The 21946-nt window shown below is 53.2% G+C and overlaps 1 protein-coding gene across 1 annotated transcript in view; it reads left to right on the forward strand.

Annotated features, from left to right (window-relative positions):
• DGAT1 (diacylglycerol O-acyltransferase 1) overlaps nucleotides 1-21946 on the forward strand; it is a 46312-nt gene that overhangs the window by 770 nt on the left and 23596 nt on the right. The window contains exons 2-3 of the mRNA XM_083168387.1: nucleotides 3170-3257; nucleotides 16805-16845. Coding sequence (XP_083024513.1) covers nucleotides 3170-3257; nucleotides 16805-16845 — 129 coding nt within the window. The remainder of the gene's footprint in view (nucleotides 1-3169; nucleotides 3258-16804; nucleotides 16846-21946) is intronic.

Genomic DNA, 21946 nt, shown 5'->3' on the forward strand with positions numbered 1-21946 from the left:
TCCAACTACATACCTCATACCCCCAACATGCCCCCTCACCCGGGTCACCCCCTGCACCGGGGGACTCTCCAACTACATACCCCCAACATGCCCCCTCACCTGGGACACTCCCTCACCCGGGTCACTCCCTGCACCCGGGTCACCCCCTGCACCCGGGGACTCTCCAACTACATACCCCCAACATGCCCCCTCACCCGGGTCACCCCCTGCACCCGGGGACTCTCCAACTACATACCCCCAACATGCCCCCTCACCCGGGTCACTCCCTGCACCGGGGGACTCTCCAACTACATACCCCCAACATGCCACCTCACCCGGGACACTCCCTCACCCGGGTCACCCCCTGCACCCGGGGACTCTCCAACTACATACCCCCAACATGCCCCCTCACCCGGGACACTCCCTCACCCGGGTCACCCCCTGCACCCGGGGACTCTCCAACTACATACCCCCAACATGCCCCCTCACCCGGGACACTCCCTCACCCGGGTCACCCCCTGCACCCGGGGACTCTCCAACTACATACCCCCAACATGCCCCCTCACCCGGGACACTCCCTCACCCGGGTCACCCCCTGCACCCGGGGACTCTCCAACTACATGCCCCCTCACTCGGGTCACCCCCTGCACCCGGGGACTCTCCAACTACATACCCCCAACATGCCCCCTCACTCGGGTCACCCCCTGCACCCGGGGACTCTCCAACCCCATACCCCCAACATGCCCCCTCACTCGGGTCACCCCCTGCACCCGGGAACTCTCCAACCACATACCCCATACCCCCAACATGCCCCATGCCAGGAGGGACACTCTGCTGCTGGGCTTCCCTGGTAATGTATAATTGGCAGCACCTGTGTTTGAACAGGTCACTTCTACCCCTTTTACACCAAAATCCCTGGTCGGACCCTGGTCTTTCAACACAGGATTTTCCAGGGTTGGACCCAGCTTCATACCCCATTTATACCCTATTTACACCGCCTCAAAACCACGGGTCTTCGGTGGGTCAGACCCAGGTCAGAGGCGGTTTAAATGTGTCACGCCGTGTCCCTTTACACGGGACTTCTACCCAGGTCCTGACCTGGAAAAAACATGGCTAGGACCTGGGTAGAGGGCGGTGTAAATGGGTACGCCGGTCATCCGACCGGCTCCCATTTACATCAATAGGGACGTACAACCTGCGGACCCCCAGCACTGCAATCGGTGTATCCGGCGGGGATCACCGTAGTCCCGTCGCTTGGAGATGATGTCATCTCCAAGCGTCGCCTTCATCTACATTGCGGATGGGCACCGCAGTGTAAATGGAGTAAATCCCGGATCCGACCCGGCTGGGATCCTTCTTCCAAATGCTGGGCTGGATCCGGGATTTTTGGTGTAAAAGGGGCATCACACAGCACTGTGACCCAGGACGGACCTAGGCCTGCGCCGTTTCCACTGAACCTGGGTCAGCCCTGCTTTTCCCTATGGATGACATTAAAAATGTCCATTTTAGGACTGATAAACTGCCAGCCACCCTTCCCTCAATGATTTAAAATAAAAATTAAGACATGAAAAGTTATCATTGTAAAATGTTGGTTTGTTTATTTTGTAAAACGTTTTTCTTTTTTCAAAAAGTTATATTCAGTGATCAAGGACACATAGCGGTATAACAGTGCAGCATCACCCATGTGCTCCCCCAGCCCCTTCCCCTGCAGCAGCAGACCGAATCTCCCATGTACCAGGGAAGCCCAGGAACAGAGCATTGTGTCCTCCTGGAGAGGGGCATGCTGGGAGGTATGGATAATGTATGATTGCCAGCACCTGTGGGGAGCTAGGTAACTGATAAGAAAGGTGTCACCACAGGTGCTGGCAATCATACATTACCAGGGAAGCCCAGGAACAGATAATTGTGTCCTCCTGGAGAGGGGCATGCTGGGACGTATGGATAATGTAGGATTGCCAGCACCTGTGGGGAGCTAGGTAACTGATAAGAAAGGTGTCACCACAGGTGCTGGCAATCATACATTACCAGGGAAGCCCAGGAACAGAGCATTGTGTCCTCCTGGAGAGGGGCATGCTGGGAGGTATGGATAATGTATGATTGCCAGCACCTGTGGGGAGCTGGGTAACTGATAAGAAAGGTGTCACCACAGGTGCTGGCAATCATACATTACCAGGGAAGCCCAGGAACAGAGCATTGTGTCCTCCTGGAGAGGGGCATGCTGGGAGGTATGGATAATGTATGATTGCCAGCACCTGTGGGGAGCTAGGTAACTGATAAGAAAGGTGTCACTACAGGTGCTGGCAATCATACATTACCAAGAAAGCCCAGGAGCAGAGCATTGTGTCCTCCTGGAGAGGGGCATGCTGGGAGGTATGGATAATGTATGATTGCCAGCACCTGTGGGGAGCTAGGTAACTGATAAGAAAGGTGTCACCACAGGTGCTGACAATCATACATTACCAGGGAAGCCCAGGAGCAGAGCATTGTGTCCTCCTTGAGAGGGGCATGCTGGGAGGTATGGATAATGTAGGATTGCCAGCACCTGTGGGGAGCTGGGTAACTGATAAGAAAGGTGTCACCACAGGTGCTGGCAATCATACATTACCCAGGAACAGAGCATTGTGTCCTCCTGGAGAGGGGCATGCTGGGTGGTATACAACCCTGCACTGCCGGTGTCACCACAGGTGCTGGCAATCATACATTACCCAGGAACAGAGCATTGTGTCCTCCTGGAGAGGGGCATGCTGGGTGGTATACAACCCTGCACTGCCTCTAACTGCCCCCAGACACCCCCTCCCCCCATCTGTCCCAATACTCTGCCCAACTACCCTCACACCCCCTAACTCTGCCCAACTACACCCACATCCCCCAACTGCCCCATAACTCTGCCTACCTGCTCCCCCTGCCTGCGACCTGCTCCCCTCGGCCTGCGACCTGCTCCCCTCGGCCTGTGACCTGCTCCCCCTGCCTACGACCTGCTCCCCCTGCCTGCGACCTGCTCCCCCTGCCTGCGACCTGCTCCCCTCGGCCTGTGACCTGCTCCCCTCGGCCTGTGACCTGCTCCCCTCGGCCTGTGACCTGCTCCCCCTGCCTGTGACCTGCTCCCCCTGCCTGCGACCTGCTCCCATCGGCCCCCGCGCCAGTGTCCGGCTGTGTGACTGCGCTGACTGTTTCTCTGTTTTCTGCCCAGATGTCACAAACTACAGGAGTCGCTCCTCAGCTCGGCCAGCGGTTACAGCAACTACCGGGGGGTGCTGAACTGGTGCGTGGTGATGCTGGTGAGTAGGCCCTGTCCTCTGTGCTGCTTGCTGCTGCCAACTGCAGCTGGGGGCCCCGGGGCATTGCTGGTAGGTAGGGGGGGGTGGAGGGGCTGGTGCATTGTTGGTAGGGAGAGGGTGACTAGGGGGCCCTGGGGCATTGCTGGTAGGTAGGGAGGGCAGGGCCTGGGGCATTGCTGGTAGGTAGGGAGGGGCTGGGGCATTGCTGGTAGGTAGGGGGGGGGGAGGGGCTGGTGCATTGTTGGTAGGGAGAGGGTGACTAGGGGGCCCTGGGGCATTGCTGGTAGGTAGGGAGGGCAGGGCCTAGGGCATTGCTGGTAGGTAGGGAGGGGCTGGGGCATTGCTGGTAGGTGAGGGGGGGGGGGCTGGTGCATTGTTGGTAGGGAGGGGGTGACTAGGGGGCCCTGGGGCATTGCTGGCAGGGATGAGGTGCCTGGACCTGTGCACCTTCCAATCTGTGGCTGGCTCAGGTCTCTGCAGCCTGTGTGCAGAGACCTCTGAGGCCTGGGCTGTCCCCCTGGGTGGTTATGTGGGTGAGATGCGTCCCCGAGTGGTTATGCGGGTGAGATGCACCCCCGGGTGGTTATGTGGCTGACATGGTCCGCCGGGTGGTTATGCGGGCGAGATGCGCACCCCCCCCCCTTTGTTGGTTATCCAGACGAGATGCTTCCCCAGGGGGTTATGCGGCTGAGATGCGCCCCCGTTTGGTTATGTGGCTGACATGTTCCGCCGGGTGGTTATGCGGGTGAGATTCACCCCTTGGTGGTTATGCTGGCGAGATGCACCCCCGGGTGGTTATGTGGCTGACATGGTCCGCCGGGTGGTTATGCGGGCGAGATGCGCCCCCCCCTTTGTTGGTTATCCAGACGAGATGCTTCCCCAGGGGGTTATGCGGCTGACATGCTCCCCTGGGTAGTTATGCAGGCGAGATGCGCCCCCAGGTGGTTATGCAGTGGACATGCGCCCCCTCCCTGGTGGTTATGCGGCTGAGACGCGCCCCCTCTCTGGTGGTTATGCGGCTGACATGCGCCCCCGGGCGGTTATGTGGGTTATCTGTGTGAGACCCGCTATCTGGGAGGCAGACGCCCTGTTATGTCCGTTCCTGACTGTCTCCAGATTCCAGCAGTAATCCATCGCTGTTGTTATCAGCTGTGCCCACTGCCCTCTGTGCCCGGCTCACCCTATCCGTGCTGCCCGGAGCATGACACTCAGGAAATTACTTATTAAATGCAGTAAAGCAATAAAGAGTATGGAGTCTATGTACTAAGTACCAACAAACCTGCTCCCTACAGTTATTTCTCAAACATCACCTGTAACATGACAGTTAGGAGCCGATTGGCTGCTACTGTATCTCTCTCCATCATTACCTGTAACTAGGACTACAACTGTGATACGCTGACCATGTGACCCCATCCTCTGCTGTGATTGGCTGGGAGACAAAATTGCGCCGCTTTACCTTACAGCGCGAGAGTGATTTTGGCTTATTATCGCTCAGCGACCAGGGATAATGCTCTGTGCTGTCACAAACGCTCTGTCAGTGACCAGGGAAAATGCTCTGCGCCGTCACAATAACGCTCTGTCAGTGACCAGGGATAATGCTCTGCGCCTTCACAATAACGCTCTGTCAGTGACCAGGGATAATGCTCTGCGCCGTCACAATAACGCTCTGTCAGTGACCAGGGATAATGCTCTGCGCCGTCACAATAACGCTCTGTCAGTGACCAGGGATAATGCTCTGCGCCGTCACAATAACGCTCTGTCAGTGACCAGGGATAATGCTCTGCGCCGGCACAATAACGCTCTGTCAGTGACCAGGGATAATGCTCTGCGCCGTCACAATAACGCTCTGTCAGTGACCAGGGATAATGCTCTGCGCCGTCACATTAACGCTCTGTCAGTGACCAGGGATAATGCTCTGCGCCGTCACATTAACGCTCTGTCAGTGACCAGGGATAATGCTCTGCGCTGTCACATTAACGCTCTGTCAGTGACCAGGGATAATGCTCTGCGCTGTCACATTAACGCTCTGTCAGTGACCAGGGATAATGCTCTGCGCCGTCACATTAACGCTCTGTCAGTGACCAGGGATAATGCTCTGCGCCATCACAATAACGCTCTGTCAGTGACCAGGGATAATGCTCTGCGCCGTCACAATAACGCTCTGTCAGTGACCAGGGATAATGCTCTGCGCCGTCACAATAACGCTCTGTCTGCGACCAGGGAAAATGCTCTGCGCCGGCACAATAACGCTCTGTCAGTGACCAGGGATAATGCTCTGCGCCGTCACATTAACGCTCTGTCAGTGACCAGGGATAATGCTTTGCGCCGTCACAATAACGCTCTGTCAGTGACCAGGGATAATGCTCTGCGCCATCACAATAACGCTCTGTCAGTGACCAGGGATAATGCTCTGCGCCGGCACAATAACGCTCTGTCAGTGACCAGGGATAATGCTCTGCGCCGTCACAATAACGCACTGTCAGTGACCAGGGATAATGCTCTGCGCTGGCACAATAACGCACTGTCAGTGACCAGGGATAATGCTCTGCGCCGTCACAATAACGCTCTGTCAGTGACCAGGGATAATGCTCTGCGCCGGCACAATAACGCTCTGTCAGTGACCAGGGATAATGCTCTGCGCCGTCACAATAACGCACTGTCAGTGACCAGGGATAATGCTCTGCGCTGGCACAATAACGCTGTCAGTGACCAGGGATAATGCTCTGCGCCGTCACAATAACGCACTGTCAGTGACCAGGGATAATGCTCTGCGCTGGCACAATAACGCTCTGTCAGTGACCAGGGATAATGCTCTGCGCCGTCACAATAACGCACTGTCAGTGACCAGGGATAATGCTCTGCGCTGGCACAATAACGCTCTGTCAGTGACCAGGGATAATGCTCTGCGCCTTCACAATAACGCTCGTCAGTGACCAGGGATAATGCTCTGCGCCGTCACATTAACGCTCTGTCAGTGACCAGGGATAATGCTCTGCGCTGTCACATTAACGCTCTGTCAGTGACCAGGGATAATGCTCTGCGCCGTCACAATAACGCTCTGTCTGTGACCAGGGAAAATGCTCTGCGCCGGCACAATAACGCTCTGTCAGTGACCAGGGATAATGCTCTGCGCCGTCACATTAACGCTCTGTGAGTGACCAGGGATAATGCTCTGCGCTGTCACATTAACGCTCTGTCAGTGACCAGGGATAATGCTCTGCGCCGTCACAATAACGCTCTGTCAGTGACCAGAGATAATGCTCTGCGCCGTCACAATAACGCTCTGTCAGTGACCAGAGATAATGCTCTGCGCCGTCACATTAACGCTTTGTCAGTGACCAGGGATAATGCTCTGCGCCATCACAATAACGCTCTGTGACCAGGGAAAATGCTCTGCGCCGTCACATTAACGCTCTGTCAGTGACCAGGGATAATGCTCTGCGCCGTCACATTAACGCTCTGTCAGTGACCAGGGATAATGCTCTGCGCCGTCACAATAACGCTCTGTCTGTGACCAGGGAAAATGCTCTGCGCCGGCACAATAACGCTCTGTCAGTGACCAGGGATAATGCTCTGCGCCGTCACATTAACGCTCTGTGAGTGACCAGGGATTATTCTCTGCGCTGTCACATTAACGCTCTGTCAGTGACCAGGGATAATGCTCTGCGCCGTCACAATAACGCTCTGTCAGTGACCAGAGATAATGCTCTGCGCCGTCACATTAACGCTTTGTCAGTGACCAGGGATAATGCTCTGCGCCATCACAATAACGCTCTGTGACCAGGGAAAATGCTCTGCGCCGGCACAATAACGCTCTGTCAGTGACCAGGGATAATGCTCTGCGCCGTCACATTAACGCTCTGTCAGTGACCAGGGATAATGCTCTGCGCCGGCACAATAACGCTCTGTCAGTGACCAGGGATAATGCTCTGCTCTGTCAGTGACCAGGGATAATGCAACATTTATATCCTTGTATTCCCATCAGCTAACACTCATAAACCCCCCCCCCCCCCCCATATATTGGTATGCTCAGTTAGTGGGGTGTGACGGAGGCCGGTGTGCGCTCAGATAGTGACGGAGGTTGGTGTGCGCTCATTGAGTGGGGTGTGACAGGAGATCGGTGTGCGCTTAGTGAGTGGGGTGTGACAGGAGATCGGTGTGCGCTTAGTGAGTGGGGTGTGACAGGAGATCGGTGTGCGCTAGGTGAGTGGGGTGGGACAGGAGAGCGGTGTGCGCTAGGTGAGTGGGGTGGGACAGTAGAGCGGTGTGCGCTAGGTGAGTGGGGTGGGACAGGAGAGCGGTGTGCGCTAGGTGAGTGGGGTGTGACAGGAAATCGGTGTGCGCTTAGTGAGTGGGGTGTGACAGGAGATCGGTGTGCGCTAGGTGAGTGGGGTGGGACAGGAGAGCGGTGTGCGCTAGGTGAGTGGGGTGGGACAGGAGAGCGGTGTGCGCTAGGTGAGTGGGGTGGGACAGTAGAGCGGTGTGCGCTAGGTGAGTGGGGTGGGACAGGAGAGCGGTGTGCGCTAGGTGAGTGGGGTGTGACAGGAAATCGGTGTGCGCTTAGTGAGTGGGGTGTGACAGGAGATCGGTGTGCGCTTAGTGAGTGGGTGTGACATGATATTGGTGTGCGCTTAGTGAGCGGGGTGTGACCGGAGATCAGTGAGTGGTGTGTGACAGGATATTGGTGTGCGCTTAGTGAGTGGGGTGTGACAGGAGATCAGTGAGTGGGGTGTGACAGGAGATCGATGTGCGCTTAGTGAGTGGGGTTTGACAGGAGAGCAGTGTGCGCTCAGTGAGTGGTGTGTGACAGGACATTGGTGTGCGCTCAGTGAGTGGGGTGTGACATGATATTGGTGTGCGCTTAGTGAGTGGGGTGTGACAGGAGATTGGTGTGCGCTCAGTGAGTGGGGTGTGACAGGACATCGGTGTGCGCTCAGTGAGTAGGGTGTGACAGGACATCAGTGTGCGCTCAGTGAGTGGGGTGTGACAGGAGATCAGTGTGCGCTCAGTGAGTGGGGTGTGACAGGAGATCGGTGTGCGCTCAGTGAGTGGGGTGTGACAGGAGATTAGTGAGTGGGGTGTGACAGGAGATCGGTGTGCGCTTAGTGAGTTGGTGTAAGAGGATATTGGTGTGCGCTTAGTGAGTGGGGTGTGACAGGAGATCAGTGAGTGGGGTGTGACAGGAGATTGGTGTGCGCTCAGTGAGTGGGGTGTGACAGGAGATTTGTGTGCGCTCAATGAGTGGGGTGTGAAAGGAGATTGGTGTGCTCTTAGTGAGTGGGGTGTGACAGGACATCGGTGTGCGCTCAGTGGGGTGTGACAGGAGATAGGTGTGCGCTCAGTGAGTGGGGTGTGACAGGAGATAGGTGTGCGCTCAGTGAGTGGGGTGTGACAGGAGATTGGTGTGCGCTCAGTGAGTGGGGTGTGACAGGAGATTGGTGTGCGCTCAGTGAGTGGGGTGTGACCGGAGATTGGTGTGCGCTCAGTGAGTGGGGTGTGACAGGAGATTGGTGTGCGCTCAGTGAGTGGGGTGTGACAGGAGATTGGTGTGGGGTGTGACAGGAGATTGGTGTGCGCTTAGTGAGTGGGGTGTGGCAGGAGATTGGTGTGCGCTCAGTGAGTGGGGTGTGGCAGGAGAATGGTTGACGCTTAGTGAGTGGGGTGTGGCAGGAGATTGGTGTGCGCTCAGTGAGTGGGGTGTGGCAGGAGAATGGTGTGCGCTTAGTGAGTGGGGTGTGGCAGGAGAATGGTGTGCGCTGAGTGAGTGGGGTGTGGCAGGAGATTGGTGTGCGCTCAATGAGTGGGGTGTGACAGGAGATTGGTGTGCGCTCAGTGAGTGGGGTGTGACAGGAGATTGGTGTGCGCTCAGTGAGTGGGGTGTGACCGGAGATTGGTGTGCGCTCAATGAGTGGGGTGTGACAGGAGATTGGTGTGCGCTCAGTGAGTGGGGTGTGACAGGAGATTGGTGTGCGCTCAGTGAGTGGGGTGTGACCGGAGATTGGTGTGCGCTCAGTGAGTGGGTGTGACAGGAGATTGGTGTGCGCTCAGTAAGTGGGTGTGACAGGAGATTGGTGTGCGCTCAGTGAGTGGGGTGTGACAGGAGATTGGTGTGCGCTCAGTGAGTGGGTGTGACAGGAGATTGGTGTGCGCTCAGTAAGTGGGTGTGACAGGAGATTGGTGTGCGCTCAGTGAGTGGGGTGTGGCAGGAGATTGGTGTGACAGGAGATTGGTGTGCGCTCAGTGAGTGGGGTGTGACAGGAGATTGGTGTGCGCTCAGTGAGTGGGTGTGACAGGAGATTGGTGTGCGCTCAGTGAGTGGGGTGTGACAGGAGATTGGTGTGCGCTCAGTGAGTGGGTGTGACAGGAGATTGGTGTGCGCTCAGTGAGTGGGGTGTGACAGGAGATTGGTGTGCGCTCAGTGAGTGGGTGTGACAGGAGATTGGTGTGCGCTCATTGAGTGGGTGTGACAGGAGATTGGTGTGCACTCAGTGAGTGGGGTGTGACAGGAGATTGGTGTGCGCTCAGTGAGTGGGGTGTGACAGGAGATTGGTGTGCAGTCAGTGAGTGGGTGTGACAGGAGATTGGTGTGCAGTCAGTGAGTGGGGTGTGGCAGGAGATTGGTGTGCGCTCAGTGAGTGGGTGTGACAGGAGATTGGTGTGCGCTCATTGAGTGGGTGTGACAGGAGATTGGTGTGCACTCAGTGAGTGGGGTGTGACAGGAGATTGGTGTGCGCTCAGTGAGTGGGGTGTGACAGGAGATTGGTGTGCGCTCAGTGAGTGGGGTGTGACAGGAGATTGGTGTGCAGTCAGTGAGTGGGGTGTGGCAGGAGATTGGTGTGCGCTCAGTGAGTGGGTGTGACAGGAGATTGGTGTGCGCTCATTGAGTGGGTGTGACAGGAGATTGGTGTGCACTCAGTGAGTGGGGTGTGACAGGAGATTGGTGTGCGCTTAGTGAGTGGGTGTGACAGGAGATTGGTGTGCGCTCAGTGAGTGGGTGTGACAGGAGATTGGTGTGCGCTCGGTGAGTCGATGGTGTGTCTGGGCTGTACATCAGTGTGTGTTCTGGGTTAGTGAGTGTAGGTACAGAGGGTGGGGCAGGCGTGTAACACACGTGGCTTGGCCGTGTCGCTGCTCAGAGAGTGATGTTCCTGTTAATCATTGTGCAATGACTGTTACTATTGTGCAACGTGTCCTCAGAGTTGTGAAACCGGATTCACCAGTCCCATGCTCCGTCCTGTGTGTCAGCCTATGGGGGAAATATACAGAGAACATGCTCCTGTTCCTGTTCCTGTTCGTATGTAGGAATGTATACGGCGCCATCGAAAGACTACCACTAGGAATTGCCGTATTTTCAGCATAGTAAATGCCGGAAATACGAATATGCATAAAATATGCGTATTTTATTCTTCGGGTGATGTCAGGGGCCACAGGGCTAACGCTGGGTAGTGGAGTGGGAGAAGAGCATTCCAGCACCCGAGAGGTTAAACTTCTTCCTGCCTCTCAGGCAGACCAGGCTCCTCCCCTCCTTTACCCCGCCTCCAGGTCAAGCTTTGGTGCTGGCAGGACCCAACAGGCTCCTTACAGAGGGTCTGCATTATGCGGCCTTACTTCTTTTTAAATATTCATTTTTTCATTCTATTTTTACACTGGTCAGTGACAGGGCAGCAGCGCAGGGGGGTCTATCAGACACCTGGGCTGCCGCCCCATCACCCAGGCCCGGCAGCCGCACACCACTCACCCGTGCCTGGGGCACTCGGGACACCGCGACCGGGCATCAGGTTTAGGTAATGCGCTCCACGCTGGGAGCGTGCATGCAAACGCATGTAGCAGCTGCAGTAATACTCTCCGCCGGGCTGCGCTAGCAAGTAGACGGCTGATACACCACCCGCCCCCGCTGGACCACCAGGGATAAAGTGTGTGAGCAGCGGCACCGGTAAGTAGGGCCGCCCGGTGCACGCTGGATCCCCGCCACTTTACCAGCGCCACATGAGGTCATTATTCCCTGGTGGCCATTTGCTAGTAGGGAGAGTGGGCTCCCCTCACCCGGCCCCTCCCTCGGGGACAGTAGACGGGTATACCCACGTGGGTTCCCACCACTGATCTCTGCCTGTATGCTGCACATGTGGAGGGACACTGAGAGCACTCAGCCACCCGGGGTTCCACTCCTTCACTGCCAGCATGTCCTACAGAGATGTACATAGATGCTTATGTGTATGTGTGCTGTGTATGTGTGCATTGTATGCCTGTGTATGTGTGCATTGTATGCCTGTGTATGTGTGCATTGTATGCCTGTGTATGTGTGCTGTGTATTATGTACTGTATAACACTATCACTGCCTGTCAGAAGTATATTGTGTTACCTGTGTATGTGTGCATTGTATGCCTGTGTATGTGTGCTGTGCATTGTATGCCTGTGTATGTGTGCTGTGTATTATGTACTGTATAACACTATCACTGCCTGTCAGACGTATATTGTGTTACCTGTGTATGTGCGGTGTGAATGTGTGCATTGTATGCCTGTGTATGTATGCCTGTGTATGTGTGCTGTGTATTATGTACTGTATAACACTATCACTGCCTGTCAGACGTATATTGTGTTACTTGTGTATGTGTGCTGTGTATTATGTACTGTATAACAAACACTATCACTGCCTGTCAGAGGTATATTGTGTTGTGTATGTGTGCATTGTATGCCTGTGTATGTGTGCTGTGTATTATGTACTGTCTAACACTGCCTGTCAGACGTATATTGTGTTACCTGTGTATGTGTGCATTGTATGCCTGTGTATGTGTGCTGTGTATTATGTACTGTATAACACTATCACTGCCTGTCAGACGTATATTGTGTTACTTGTGTATGTGTGCTGTGTATGTGTGCTGTGTATTATGTACTGTATAACAAACACTATCACTGCCTGTCAGAAGTATATTGTGTTGTGTATGTGTGCATTGTATGCCTGTGTATGTGTGCTGTGTATTATGTACTGTCTAACACTGCCTGTCAGACGTATATTGTGTTACCTGTGTATGTGTGCATTGTATGCCTGTGTATGTGTGCTGTGTATTATGTACTGTATAACACTATCACTGCCTGTCAGACGTATATTGTGTTACCTGTGTATGTGGGCATTGTATGCCTGTGTATGTGTGCTGTGTATTATGTATTGTATAACACTATCACTGCCTGTCAGACGTATATTGTGTTACCTGTGTATGTGTGCATTGTATGCCTGTGTATGTGTGCTGTGCATTGTATGCCTGTGTATGTGTGCTGTGTATTATGTACTGTATAACACTATCACTGCCTGTCAGACGTATATTGTGTTACCTGTGTATGTGGGCATTGTATGCCTGTGTATGTGTGCTGTGTATTATGTACTGTATAACACTATCACTGCCTGTCAGACGTTTATTGTGTTGTGTATGTGTGCATTGTATGCCTGTGTATGTGTGCTGTGTATGTGTGCTGTGCATTGTATGCCTGTGTATGTGTGCTGTGTATTATGTACTGTGTTACCGGTGTCAGTTTCAGCTGCCTGTTTTCTGTAAGATGTCTTCCAGAGGCAGCAGCATCAGTGCCACGGGGGCTCCTGCATTGGTGTCTTGTACATCCTGTAATGTGGACCTATCCCTACTTGACTACATGCAGGAGGGTTTATGCCAAAGATGTCACAATGCACAGGCGCGCCCGCAGATACGGCCTCCTCTCAGGAGCCTGCTTGGGCCAAGTCCCTTACTCCGGTTATGGAGCAGCTAGTAGGTAAGCTCTCATCTGCACCAGCCCTGCAGCCTGTGAGGCCATCCACGTCTCCGGCATTGCCCTCCCTTGTGGTGGAGCCCCCTTGGGCACGTGCATTATTTACCTCAGTCCAGGGTATCCTTCGGCCCTCCAGCTGTTTACCTACACATCCCAGAATGCACTGGTACAGTTTTGCTATTTGGCCATGCTAAAGCTATCGCACGGCATTCTGGGATGCGTAGTTTAACAACATCTGGAGTGCCGAAGGTTCCCCATCCCTGCCTTACAGGGTAGGACTGATAGCTGCAAGGCTCCAGTCAGGGCGCCCCTCCCTTTCTGCCCCTCCTCCATCAGGATACTGATTTTAGGGTGAGGAGTGGCAACTAGTAGATGACATGGATAATGACGACGAGCGCTCCTAGGGGGGGGGGGGTTGCCTCGTTATTGATGTAGCGGCATTGCTTACGGCGGTAAAAAAGGTCCTGAATTTACTGGCAGGAATCCACAACAGATGCAAGGGTTCGGGACGTGGTCTCCCTAAGATACTCCATAACCTTTCGGTGTCATCCACCAAACTGGTTCTTTTCCATAAGTTCTCCAAGGGCCATGGAGCCAGCCATCCAGAAGGTCATAGCTCCGGTCCCCGCGCCTCAGCGAGGCACAGATTTCTACGTCCTCCTCTTCTTGGTCCGGAAGCCCAATGGGTCATTCCAATCCATCTTCAATTTAAAATGGCTCAACAAATTCGTCCGAGTCCCAAAATTCAGGATGGAGACCTTGCGATCCATAGTTCTGGCCTTACAACCGGGGGACTACATGGCGCCCCTGGATGCGTACCTGCATATCCCCATCAGACTGGAACATCAAAGGTTTCTGCGGTTTACACTGCAGGATCATCATTACCGGTTTCATGCTCTGCCCTTCGGCCTGTCCACAGCACTTCGGGTGTTTACGAAGGTCATGGCAGCACAATGCGCAATCAGGGTATCCCGATACTGCCGTATCTTTATGACCTGTTGACCTCAATCGCCGGAGGTTCTCCAGGCTTGTTTGGCCACGGTGGTGACAGGCCTGGAATGATAAAGCTGGATGATAAAGCTGGATGCTTCCAGCACAATCCATGATTCATCAATTGGATACTGTTCATCAGCAGATAAATATGCCAGTGCCTCCCGCCATAATGACTGATTAGTGCCAGTCACACAGCCGAGCCTAGCGCCATAATGACTGATTAGTGCCAGTCACACAGAAGAGCCTAGCGCCATAATGACTGATTAGTGCCAGTCACACAGCAGAGCCTCCCGCCATAATGACTGATTAGTGCCAGTCACACAGCTGAGCCTAGCGCCATAATGACTGATTAGTGCCAGTCACACAGCAGAGCCTCCCACCATAATGACTGATTAGTGCCAGTCACACAGCAGAGCCTAGCGCCATAATGACTGATTAGTGCCAGTCACACAGCAGAGCCTCTCGCCATAATGACTGATTAGTGCCAGTCACACAGCCGAGCCTAGCGCCATAATGACTGATTAGTGCCAGTCACACAGAAGAGCCTAGCGCCATAATGACTGATTAGTGCCAGTCACACAGCAGAGCCTCCCGCCATAATGACTGATTAGTGCCAGTCACACAGCTGAGCCTAGCGCCATAATGACTGATTAGTGCCAGTCACACAGCCGAGCCTAGCGCCATAATGACTGATTAGTGCCAGTCAAACAGCAGAGCCTAGCGCCATAATGACTGATTAGTGCCAGTCACACAGCAGAGCCTCCCACCATAATGACTGATTAGTGCCAGTCACACAGCCGAGCGCCATAATGACTGATTAGTGCCAGTCACACAGCAGAGCCTCCCACCATAATGACTGATTAGTGCCAGTCACACAGCAGAGCCTCCCACCATAATGACTGATTAGTGCCAGTCACATAGCAGAGCCTCTCGCCATTATGACTGATTAGTGCCAGTCACACAGCATAGCCTCTCGCCATAATGACTGATTAGTGCCAGTCACACAGCAGAGCCTCCCGCCATAATGACTGATTAGTGCCAGTCACACAGCAGAGCCTCTCGCCATAATGACTGATTAGTGCCAGTCACACAGCAGAACCTCCCGCCATTATGACTGATTAGTGCCAGTCACACAGCAGAGCCTCTCGCCATAATGACTGATTAGTGCCAGTCACACAGCAGGGCCTAGCGCCATAATGACTGATTAGTGCCAGTCACACAGCAGGGCCTAGCGCCATAATGACTGATTAGTGCCAGTCACACAGCAGGGCCTAGCGCCATAATGACTGATTTGTGCTAGTCACACAGCATAGCCTCTCGCCATTATGATTGATTAGTGCCAGTCACACAGCAGAGCCTCACGCCATTATGACTGATTAGTGCCAGTCACACAGCAGGGCCTAGCGCCATAATGACTGATTAGTGCCAGTCACACAGCAGAGCCTCCCGCCATTATGACTGATTAGTGCCAGTCACACAGCAGAGCCTCTCGCCATTATGACTGATTAGTGCCAGTCACACAGCAGAGCCTCCCGCCATTATGACTGATTAGTGCCAGTCACACAGCAGAGCCTCCCGCCATTATGACTGATTAGTGCCAGTCACACAGCAGGGCCTAGCGCCATAATGACTGATTAGTGCCAGTCACACAGCAGGGCCTCCCGCCATTATGACTGATTAGTGCCAGTCACACAGCAGGGCCTAGCGCCATAATGACTGATTAGTGCCAGTCACACAGCAGAGCCTCTCGCCATTATGACTGATTAGTGCCAGTCACACAGCAGAGCCTCCCGCCATAATGACTGATTAGTGCCAGTCACACAGCAGAGCCTCTCGCCATAATGACTGATTAGTGCCAGTCACACAGCCGAGCCTAGCGCCATAATGACTGATTAGTGCCAGTCACACAGAAGAGCCTCTCGCCATAATGACTGATTAGTGCCAGTCACACAGCAGAGCCTCCCACCATAATGACTGATTAGTGCCAGTCACACAGCAGAGCCTCCCACCATAATGACTGATTAGTGCCAGTCACATAGCAGAGCCTCTCGCCATTATGACTGATTAGTGCCAGTCACACAGCAGAGCGCCATAATGACTGATTAGTGCCAGTCACACAGCATAGCCTCTCGCCATAATGACTGATTAGTGCCAGTCACACAGCAGAGCCTCCCGCCATAATGACTGATTAGTGCCAGTCACACAGCAGAGCCTCCCGCCATTATGACTGATTAGTGCCAGTCACACAGCAGGGCCTAGCGCCATACTGACTGATTATTGCCAGTCACACAGCAGAGCCTCCCGCCATTATGACTGATTAGTGCCAGTCACACAGCAGGGCTTAGCGCCATAATGACTGATTAGTGCCAGTCACACAGCAGGAGGCGGTGAGCGGGATGGGACCACTGTTGGACACTTGCTAAGGGACAGTCCCTGCACCACGATAATGATTCCTCAGCTCCGCCATTCAGTCCCAGTGGTGGGATTAGCGCCTTTTATAGCAATATGTGTTGCCTGGTATGTGAGTACTGATCTGTTCATTAATGAGTTGTGTAATGCACACTGCCATGTTTCTGTGAGTATCCACCCCCGGTCCCTGCTACATACCTATAATAGGAGGCTACAACCTCCTCTTATAGGTATGTGATACTAGTGCAGAATGCATTCCTCTGGTGTGTCTGGTCATTGTGCCTAGGCCGGTGTTACAGCCCCATCTTGTGGCCGATCTGGTGTATGACGGCGTCTGCTGTGCCAGAGTGACCCTGTCAGTGTCTGACGTCTTTTCTCCTCTCTTCCAGGTGCTGGGGAACGCTCGGCTCTTCCTGGAGAATATTATAAAGTAAGTGCTCAGGGGAAGCTGCAGTGCAGGAAGTAGGGGTCACATCCAGTGAGAAATCCACTGCAGGAAGGGGGTCACTCAGTACAGGAGCAATAATGGGGGTGATGCAGCCCTGACACACTAACAGTATGGTATTGTGTCTTCACATACATGTTCTCATACACATGTTCCTGGCATCATCTGTAGATGCAGGGAGCGGTGACCCGGAATAGATATGGTGGCCGGATTGTGGGGGTCTAATCACACAGCAGAGCCGCGTGCCATAATGACTGATTAGTGCCAGTTACACAGCAGAGCCGTGTGCCATAGTGCCAGTCACACAGCAGAGCCGGATGCCATAGTGCCAGTCACACAGCAGAGCTGCGTGCCATAGTGCCAGTCACACAGCAAAGCCACGTGCTATTATGACTGATTAGTGCCAGTCACACAGCAGAGCCACGTGCTATTATGACTGATTAGTGCCAGTCACACAGCAGAGCCATATGTTATAATGACTGATTAGTGCCAGTCACACAGCAAAGCCACGTGCTATAATGACTGATTAGCGCCAGTCACACAGCAGAGCCACGTGCTATGACTGATTAGCACCCATCACACAGCTGAGCCACGTGCTATAATTACTGATTAGTGCCAGTTACACAGCAGAGCCGTGTGCCATAGTGCCAGTCACACAGCAGAGCCGGATGCCATAGTGCCAGTCACACAGCAGAGCTGCGTGCCATAGTGCCAGTCACACAGCAAAGCCACATGCCATAATGACTGATTAGTGCCAGTCACACAGCAGAGCCACGTGTTATAATGACTGATTAGTGCCAGTCACACAGCAGAGCCACGTGCTATAATGACTGAGGTACTCTTTACCTAGGACGGCGCCCATCGCGTCCATCGCATGCACTAAAGTAACGGGTGCGACGCGATGCCCGCGATTTCCCATAGGGATCAATGTTAAATTTTTCAATGGACGAGATTTTTCAGTTCAATGCCTCAATGCCCGCGATTTAGCCATAGGAAACAATGTTAAATGGGCCACAGAGCCCAAATAGCCACCCTTAGCAGTGAAATGTCCCCCACAATTGTTAACGACACCCCACGATCCACGCAAACCCGAAGCGTGGCGAGCGGCGGCGGTACGCGTCCTCCGACCTTTTCATACCCCCACTATCCACGTCGGCGTGGAGTTGAGAATAGAATAGTGTGGCGTGCGCAGCGAGCCACCGTGCCCGAAGCGTGGCGAGCGGACGCGGATATCTGTGAAGCCCGCGTAGGGCCGCGTTTACCTGTGAAGGTATCCGCGTCCCCTCGCGGGGCTCGCTGCGCTCGCCGCGCTTCGGGCTCGGTGGCTCGCTGCGCTCGCCACACTATTCTATTCTCAACTCCACGCCGACATGGATGGTGGGGGTATGAAAAGGTCGGAGGACGCGTACCGCCGACCCTCGCGGGCTCGCTGCGCTCGCCACGCTTCGGGTTCGCGTGGATCGTGGGGTGTCGTTAACAATTGTGGGGGACATTTCACTGCTAAGGGTGGCTATTTGGGCTCTGTGGCCCATTTAACATTGTTTCCTATGGCAAAATCGCGGGCATTGAGGCATTGAACTGAAAAATCGCGTCCATTGAAAAATTTAACATTGATCCCTATGGGAAATCGCGGGCATCACGTGCGTCGCGTCGCACCCGTTACTGTAGTGCATACGATGCCCGCGATTTTTTACACCCGATGACCGCGATGGACATCGTGGACGCCTTGCTAGGTAAAGAGTACCATGACTGATTAGCGCCAGTCACACAGCTGAGCCACGTGCTATAATTACTGATTAATGCCAGTCACACTGTAGAGCCTAGCACTTTAATGACTAATTAGCACCAGTCACACGGCAGAGCCACGTGCTATAATGACTGATTAGCGCCAGTCACACAGCAGAGCCATGTGCCATAATGACTGATTAGTGACAGTCACACACCACAGCCACGTGCTATAATGACTGATTAGCGCCAGTCACACAGCAGAGCCACGTGCTATAATGACTGATTAGCGCCAGTCACACAGCAGAGCCACGTGCTATAATGACTGATTAGTGCCAGTCACACAGCAGAGCCATGTGCCATAATGACTGATTAGTGCCAGTCACACAGCTGAGCCATGTGCTATAATGACTGATTAGCGCCAGTCACACAGCAGAGCCACGTGCTATAATGACTGATTAGCGCCAGTCACACAGCAGAGCCACGTGCTATAATGACTGATTAGCGCCAGTCACACAGCAGAGCCACGTGCTATAATGACTGATTAGCGCCAGTCACACAGCAGAGCCACATGCTATAATGACTGATTAGCGCACGTCACACAGCTGAGCCACGTGCTATAATGACTGATTAGCGCCAGTGACACAGCAGAGCCACGTTCTATAATGACTGATTAGCGCCAGTGACACAGCAGAGCCACGTGCTATAATGACTGATTAGCGCCAGTCACACAGCAAAGCCACGTGCTATAATGACTGATTAGCACCAGTCACACACAAGAGCCACGTGCTATAATGACTGATTAGCGCCAGTCACACAGCAGAGCCACGTGCTATAATGACTGATTAGCGCCAGTCACACAGCAGAGCCACGTGCTATAATGACTGATTAGCGCCAGTCATACAGCAAAGCCACGTGCTATAATGACTGATTAGCGCCAGTCACACAGCAGAGCCACGTGCTATAATGACTGATTTGCGCACGTCACACAGCAAAGCCACGTGCTATAATGACTGATTAGCGCCAGTCACACAGCTGAGCCACGTTCTATAATGACTGATTTGCGCACGTCACACAGCAAAGCCACGTGCTATAATGACTGATTAGCGCCAGTCACACAGCAGAGCCACGTGCTATAATGACTGATTTGCGCACGTCACACAGCAAAGCCACGTGCTATAATGACTGATTAGCGCCAGTCACACAGCTGAGCCACGTTCTATAATGACTGATTAGCACCAGTCACAGCAGAGCCGCGCACCCTAAAGACTGATTAGTGCCAGTCACACACAAGAGCCACACACCATAATGACTGATTAGTGCCAGTCCCACAGCGGAGCCACGTGCTATAATGACTGATTAGTGCCAGTCACACAGCGGAGCCACACACCATAATGACTGATTAGTGCCAGTCACACTGCAGAGCCACGTGCTATAATGACTGATTAGTGCCAGTCACACAGCTGAGCCACGTTCTATAATGACTGATTAGCACCAGTCACAGCAGAGCCGCGCACCCTAAAGACTGATTAGTGCCAGTCACACACAAGAGCCACACACCATAATGACTGATTAGTGCCAGTCCCACAGCGGAGCCACACACCATAATGACTGATTAGTGCCAGTCACACTGCAGAGCCACGTGCTATAATGACTGATTAGTGCCAGTCACACTGCAGAGCCACTTGCCATAATGACTGATTAGTGCCAGTCCCACAGAAGAGGGGTTTTTAATTCCGCACTGAGTGCTCTTACTTGTTCGTCCTCCTATGGTTCATACACACCTCTTTTTAACCAACCTAATAAAAGTTACATTTTAGAAATTGTGAATATATCATTTGGACGTCCCCCCCAACATACTTTCAGAGTGCACCCCAAGAATCTCCAAACTTTCCCTTTCTCCCAAAACTGCCTGCCATAATGACTGATTAGCGCCAGTCACACAGCAGAGCCATGTGCTATAATGACTGATTAGTGCCAGTCACACAGCAGAGCCACGTGCTATAATGACTGATTAGAGCCAGTCACACAGCAGAGTCACATGCTATAACGACTGATTAGCGCCCATCACACAGCAGAGTCACATGCTATAACGACTGATTAGCGCCAGTCACACAGCAGAGCCATGTGCTATAATGACTGATTAGTGTCAGTCACACAGCAGAGCCATGTGCTATAATGACTGATTAGAGCCAGTCACACAGCAGAGCCACATGCTATAATGACTGATTAACGCCAGTCACACAGCAGAGCAACGTGCTATAATGACTGATTAGCGCCAGTCACACAGCAGAGTCACATGATATAATGACTGATTAGCGCCCATCACACAGCTGAGCCATGTGCTATAATGACTGATTAGTGCCAGTCCCACAGCAGAGCCACATGCTATAATGACTGATTAGCGCCCATCACACAGCTGAGCCATGTGTTATAATTACTGATTAGTGCCAGTCACACAGCTGAGTCACATGCTATAATGACTGATTAGCGCCCATCACACAGCTGAGCCATGTGTTATAATTACTGATTAGCACCAGTCACAAAGAAGAGCCACACACCATAATGACTGATTAGTGCCAGTCCCACAGCAGAGCCACACGCCATAATGACTGATTAGTGCCAGTCCCACAGAAGAGGGGTTTTTAATTCCACACTGAGTGCTCTTACTTGTTCATCCTCCTATGGTTCATACACACCTCTTTTTAACCAACCTAATAAAAGTTACATTTTAGAAATTGTGAATATATCAGTTGGACGTCCCCCCAACATACTTCAGAGTGCACCCCAAGAATCTCCAAACTTTCCCTTTCTCATATAACTGCCTGCCATAATGACTGATTAGTGCCAGTCACACGGCAGAGCTGTTCGCCATAATGACTGATTAGTGCCAGTTACACAGAAGAGCCACACACCATAATGACTGAGTAGCGCCAGTCACACAGCAGAGCCACGCTCCATAGCTCATGTTGGCGCAGGATAACATTGGTTGCCTCGTGGCACAGGGGTCTGACTGTATGTACATTACATAGGTGACCTCCTGGCTGCTATGTCCGGCATTATCTGAGTCCCCAATCCATGGGTCTTCAAACTGCGGCCCTCCAGATGTTGTGAAACTACAAATCCCAGCATGCCTTGCCACAGTTTTAACACTCCCTTATAGCAAAACTGTGGCAAGGCATGCTGGGATTTGTAGTTTCACAACATCTGGAGGGCCGCAGTTTGAAGACCCATGCCCCAATCTGTAGCTCTCTTCCATCTCCCCATGTGTATTGTGCATTACATATAGCAGTCACTGGATGGCGCCCCAGCATCCCATAGTGCAGAGTTATGTTGTTTGTTATACTAAGAGGAGACAATG

The sequence above is a fragment of the Crinia signifera genome, unplaced genomic scaffold (genome assembly GCF_055691185.1).
Source record: "Crinia signifera unplaced genomic scaffold, ASM5569118v1 HAP2_SCAFFOLD_80, whole genome shotgun sequence".
NCBI lineage: Eukaryota > Metazoa > Chordata > Amphibia > Anura > Myobatrachidae > Crinia > Crinia signifera.